General features: G+C 50.3%; 1 protein-coding gene and 1 long non-coding RNA gene across 2 annotated transcripts in view; one reads left to right on the plus strand and one right to left on the minus strand.

Annotated features, from left to right (window-relative positions):
- The window catches only part of LOC309584608 (zinc finger SWIM domain-containing protein 6-like), a 427911-nt gene extending 424948 nt beyond the window's left edge, over positions 1 to 2963 (minus strand). The window contains exon 1 of the mRNA XM_082300715.1: positions 2420 to 2963. Coding sequence (XP_082156841.1) covers positions 2420 to 2948 — 529 coding nt within the window. The 5' untranslated portion in view covers positions 2949 to 2963. The remainder of the gene's footprint in view (positions 1 to 2419) is intronic.
- A 435-nt stretch (positions 2964 to 3398) lies between these two features.
- Positions 3399 to 5642, plus strand: LOC309584637. Its single transcript, XR_014227251.1, has 3 exons — positions 3399 to 3576; positions 3947 to 4004; positions 4177 to 5642. It is a non-coding gene; the product is annotated as an uncharacterized lncRNA (long non-coding RNA).
- The last annotated feature ends 358 nt before the right edge of the window (positions 5643 to 6000 follow it).

Genomic DNA, 6000 nt, shown 5'->3' on the forward strand with positions numbered 1-6000 from the left:
AGCTTCCACTCTTTTTGTGCAGCCTTCCAAAATAGGTCCATATAAAGTAAACAAACAAACATAAAATTTTTCAAACCCAACCAAAATATTTTCAGTAGTAGGTATAGCATTTTAGAATGCAGTTAAGGAGTACAGAGGCAGCAGCAATACTTCAGTTGTATTTATGCATATTTTCTTTCTCCACATTGACCCTTGCCAACATTACTCCCCTTTTGAAGCTATAAAAAAATAACTTTTTTGTTTTTTCATTCACAACTACTCATTGAGGCCTATTCTGCTGCTTGAAAACAAGCAAAGCCAAGCCCACATCGGCTGTCCTAGAAAAGATTGCATCCATTTTTATCATCCCTTGGCTTTATTTTCACAGTGAATTCCTAGTTTAAATGTAATCAACTAAGAAATATCTCCCTATGTGCACTCCTGCCATTCCTCATTGCTTGCAAAGAGTATCAAGTGCAAACAAAAGGAAAAAAAAGTCTCAGCACGGCCAATCAAACTAAAAAGGTCCTACTTTTGGTTTTGCCAGTCCTGAGGAACCACCAATGCACCTCAGACCTTTCAAAAAAAGGAGAGAAAGCCAAGACATTAAACTTATTAAAAAGTTAATTTAAAAAATAGCCTTAAGAACTAAGAAAAAGTTTAAAAAAACCCAAACAAACAAACAAAAAGATACACAAAAAACCCACTCATCTAAAGTTGAACTCCACCTAGGCAGAAGGGAAGGGCGCTTAATCTAGGAACAGCAAGAGCTTCCCTTCAGAAAGTAGAAGGCAAGTTTGCAGGCTGCCCGCGAAGTGAAATCCGCTGCGGACAAGGCCGACGGAGAGCCCAGCACCCTCCGACCCCGAGCCACAGCACCGAGACCAGGGATGCCGCTATAACTCGGCACGGCTCAGCCCCACATGGCGCCGCGAAGAAAAGGCAAGCAGCTGCCGCAGTCAAGGCACCGCGAGAGGACGGTCCGGCCCAGCACAGGGCGGGACAGAAGGACCAGCCGCGGGGAGCTGCCGTCACGCCCTACCCCGATTATCGAGCCGGCAGTGAGAAGCGATCATGTCTTTTGTCCGGTTTCCCCTTTCGGTGGGGGGTAGAAAACCGATGAGAACATAAACGTTAAAATGAGAACTAAGTGTCCAGTCGCCGCCTCCAGCGCGAGGCACCGCCGCACAGCAATGCGCATAGCGATGCGTACAGTAATGCGCCCAGGCCGCACAAAGTGCAAGCGCAGCACCCCCGGCGAAAGTTTCCTGGGGAAGCCATAAACCCCTTCCCCACAGAGCCGCCACCACCCCAATGGGGCCTGCTTGCGGGTGGGGGTAGCAGCTCACACACACGCGGCAAGGCAAGACAAGTCCTCTCCCCTCCCTCCCCCCGCCCCGCCGTGGTGGAGTACCAACCTCCAGTGCCCTTTAAACAGAGGTAGGAAGGAATTAACCAGGGGCACTAGCCCGCAGAGGAGGAAGAACAGTGGAAGGCGGCGGTCGCTTCGTGCGGGAGCAGCAGCGGAAGTGAGGAGGGAAGTATTGTTTCAGAAGAAGAAAAAGCAGCGATTTTCTCCTCACCTCGCCGTTGTCACGCAGGGGCTCATCCTAAAGTAATCCCTGAGCCCCTCCGCGCCTGAGATGCGGCTGCTCCCCACCGTCACATCCACTTCTCCCTCCCCCTAGCGGTGGGGCCTGAGCAAATCGCGCCTCCACCCTCTGGCTCGCCGCCGCCCTAGAAATGCCTTTGTTTGCAGCTTTCCCCGCACCGCACGCCCGCTCCTGGGGGCCCGCACCCTCTTTTAATTCTTTATTTTGGACCGAGGCGCATCCCGCCCTCTTCCCCCATCGTCCGCCTTCTGCTGATTCATTTCAACCAGCGGTTCTGAAGGGGGGAGGGGGGAAGCGGAGGCATCTCCTTGCTATTGTGGCTCGGGATTTGGTGATGACCCGGATTGCCAAATGTGGGGAGCTGGGAGGAAGCAGAGCCAAACGGGATTAAGCACTCTGGATTACATGGAGCGGGCACGACGTGTCGGAAAAGTTAAAGGAACAGGCAAGGGGCAGTGTGACCAACCCTCCTGTCAGAGACCGAGCCGGCCGTTGGCGGCAAGCGCCGTAGATACGTCACGAAGCAGAGCGAAGGAGTTATTTCGTGTTCTGGATCTGAGGAGGAGGAGGAGAGTGGTAGAGGAAGTTCCTCGGCCCGAGTTACAGCCTGAGAGTGAAGGCCGTACCGTGGGGTGGGGGGGGGGAGGGAGTCGCACGCGCCAAGGAGGTGGGGTGGCTCTGGCCGCCGGGCCTCGCAGCAAGAGGCGGCTCCCCGGATAACAGGCGGGTGACGCGTCAGGGGGAGACCCACGGCTGAGGAGGCTAGCAACGCCCTACCCAGGTGGCCGTGGCCCAGCTCCGTAACGCGGTCCCGGACAGTAACTCACCGACTTGCAGGACATTATCGACATAGCCGCCATCTAGCAGAACGATGCCCCGGCGAAAAGTCAGGCGGTTCTCGTCGACGGCAGCGATGTCCGCGCCCCCACCGGGCGCGGTACCGGCGGCGGGGCCCCCGGGGGCGGTGGCGAGATCCTCGGCGCCGGTGTTGAAGGAGGAGTACATGCAGATTTCCCTCTCGCTGCGGGGGAAAGACCAGTAGACAATCCTGCGTTGCACCGGCTCTGGGATCCTTTCGAACTGTTCTTCCACCTGCTGGAAAGGCCACTTCTCCGCCACCTTGCGAGCCGCGATGTCCAGCAAGGACTCGGGGCTCTGGGTCTTGCCGAGCGGTAGCAGCCCCAGAGCGGCAGCGGCAGCAGCTACAGTAGCAGTTGCAGAGGAGGGTCCGGCGCAGAGCGCCCCACTGCTGAGGCCCATACCGCCCGCCCGTTGGCCTGGCCTACACCCCGAGCCATAGCCAGGTCTACAACAGAGGCGCTTAGCAGGGAAAGGGAGTTGACCACGCTCCGCCATGATCGCACTGCTTCTAAGCGGATAGCGGAAGTGGATATACCCTATAAACAGCACCAGGAAGGCCGCGAGCCACCCCTGGGTCACGCCCCCTCTTCCTTTACATGGCCGCAAGGGGCGGTGCTGGCTGCTCGCCCACTGTGGGAGGCGGAGTCTTATGCAAATCGACGCCATAAACGTAAATAGAATGGCCCGAGAAAAGCTTGATCCCTGCGTGGGTGGGGGATGGTGTGCGCGCTCCTGGCGCAGAGACGCTGTGCCGATGTATTGGTCGCCTTCTTCTCCCCCGACGTCACGCGTGCAAGTGTGAGAGCACTTTACGTGCCTGGCGGGAAAGGGGAGTGTGGCTGGTGGCGCCCCTCTCTGACACCATGTAAGGAATGGAATGTGGGGGTGGGGCCGTCGCGGTCTCAACCCGGTCACCTCCACTAGGAAAACCGGCGGGGGTGGGTTAGAACTCTGTTCCGCAGCCGGAAAATATAGAAACGGCTGAGGCAGCCACTCGTCCGCAAAATGGTGGGGGCTAGCCTGCCTCTAGCGCTTTTCCTGGGGGAACAGAGCGACGCCCGCCTTTCGCCGGAGCTCCGCGGGAGTTGAGGGCTGCTGGGATGCAGCAGAGGCGCCTCGGAGGGTAGGTAGAAGGTGCTTATGGGCGGCTCCATGTGGGGTCAAGTGGCCTGGCCTGGGCTCCCGCCTCAGAGGCGGGATGAAATGGGCGAAGCTGGGGTGTTGTTGTCGGGGTCCTGCTCTTCTAGGGCAAGATCTGGGGTGGCTGAACCCACGCGTTCCTACAACAAGTCCTTGAGGCGGCTCAGTGAGGCACGACCTAAATTTCCGTTTTATTGGAGACACTACGGCCGTTGGGCCGCAGGGTGGGCTCCCGTCCCGTGGGGTGCCCGACGTGTGCTGGCTCGCTGGTCGTGCGCGCGCGCTGTGGTCGTGTTCGTGTGTGGGCTGGTTGTAGCCCGGTACGAGCTCCACGCAGCCGACTCGCTTCACAGGTCCGGCTTGGAACCGCTCTGGTAGCCCAAGATGAAGGGCTCCGTGACATGACCCGCGGTGAGTAAATTGAACGCTACTAACGCGTTGTGTTTGCCTTGGTGTCGAAAATGTCTGTTTAAAGGCTGGTGTTGGCCATCTATCCCGGTTAATTTTTTTGCAAGCAGTGTGGTGTATAATGCTCGCAGTTGCTGCAGAGCATGAAGTGACAAGTATTCTTTTTATTTTTCAGGATTCATTAAAAAACAGCGATATATGGGATCGTACCGACTCCTTAAATTAAATGACCTTCCTGAAAAAAAACCAAAACTGATTATGCACAGTAGCAGGCTGAGAATATAAGACTCCTGCGTAGCAACTTGCAGTTGAAAACACTTATTCATCTTGCTTGAATTTAACAATGAACAGCACTTGATAGTATACGATACAGAAGCCGTGATTTGAGTGCCTAGTTACTTCATTCACGTAGACTAGTTTACCCAGGTAGACTACATTTTCTATGATGTAATGCAAGTGTTCATCTGGGAAATGCATAGTTGGGAGATGGCTCCATTAGGGAAATCAGCGAAAGAATGTCCAGTGTCAGATGTAAAATCTAAGAAGTACAAATAACATCAAGTTGACTTGAAACTTGATATCTACTTTTTATTTTCACCAAAACCTGAGACTATACCAATAGTTTATTCTTTTAACAGGTGATTGAAGAGCTTTGCAGAAACTGAGTTTTCCATTAAAACTGGATGGGAAATTCAGTGAACTGTAAGATTTGCAGACTGGTTTTTAAAAAAAGATCAGCAGAAAGCCTGAAGATGGTTTAAAATATGCAAGTATTTGCTTTTTTGCATACTACTAAGCTCATAGACAGTGGCATTGATTTGTCATTTCATAGGTAGAGGATCTTTTTACATCTAGGTAAAGAACTTTTTCTGCTGTCAGTTGCTTATACTAAGAAAATGGCTAATTGTTTTTATGCAAGGAGTTTAAACTGCAGACTACATACAGGGACTCAACTGTGTTCTGCAGAGTTCATTTTCTGTATATGCTATAAGGTGTTTTTTCTTTGGGATCATGAGCTCTACCTTCTGAACAGGAAATGAGTATAAACCAATGCTTGTGCTTCTGGGTATAGACCGCACAAAACAGTTACTCTTGAGGTACCAGTTTTGTAAATTCACAGATACCTTGCTGGGATATTAACTTGCATTTTCATCATTTTAGGTATATACTTTAGAAGTGATCTACTGGATTTATAACTTAATTCCTACTAAATTTTGGAGGTATTTGGGAGCCTGAATGCTACAGACAAGAGATAAGGATGAAGCACTTTATTTTACTATTAATATGGTATTGATTTCTGTGGATACAAAAATGCAGCTAGCAAGAATTTCTCCTGCTTCTTTCCAGTCCTGTGAGATATTTTTCTCTCTCATGGAAGATATTAGTGGAGTTCTATAAACTATGAACACCTGCGACCTTGCAAACCCTTGTTTATAGTACAGTAGAAAAATATTTTGAAAATGGATGTTTTAGGATTTTAGCCAATCACCCCAATGGGTGGCTGATCCTTTGACCAATTAGACTATGAAGAAAAAAGTCTATTAAAGAGTTGTAAAATAATTAAATAAAATGAATCTTGCTGCACAATGCCTGCCTGCTGGATCTCCCTTCTCCTCCATACCACTGCAGGACACCGCGATAGATTTCAGTATTTCTGAGAGCAGATAAATGGAATATATACCAGGTAAAAAAGAAGAAATTCATGTTTGCATGTGTACAAGAGCAGAGGAAAATTATATTTAATTTTCACCCCATCACTCTCTGTTAATAATTCTTCACATCTTTAAGTATTTTTTCTTCTATGTTATTCTAGCACTAGTTCTGTTTTAAACAAGTGTTTAGTAAGTCAGTAAAAAATGCTCTTCTAAATTGGATAGTGGCTTTTCTTTACCAGATCTAAACATGCTAATGCCACTGGAAGAATTCTTCCTGTCATAATAAAGAAGCTTTATAGTGAAAATTGAGATCTACCTTTTTCATCCATCTACTACTCAGCAGG

The sequence above is a fragment of the Coloeus monedula genome, assembly GCF_965178545.1.
Source record: "Coloeus monedula genome assembly, chromosome: W".
Taxonomy (NCBI): domain Eukaryota; kingdom Metazoa; phylum Chordata; class Aves; order Passeriformes; family Corvidae; genus Coloeus; species Coloeus monedula.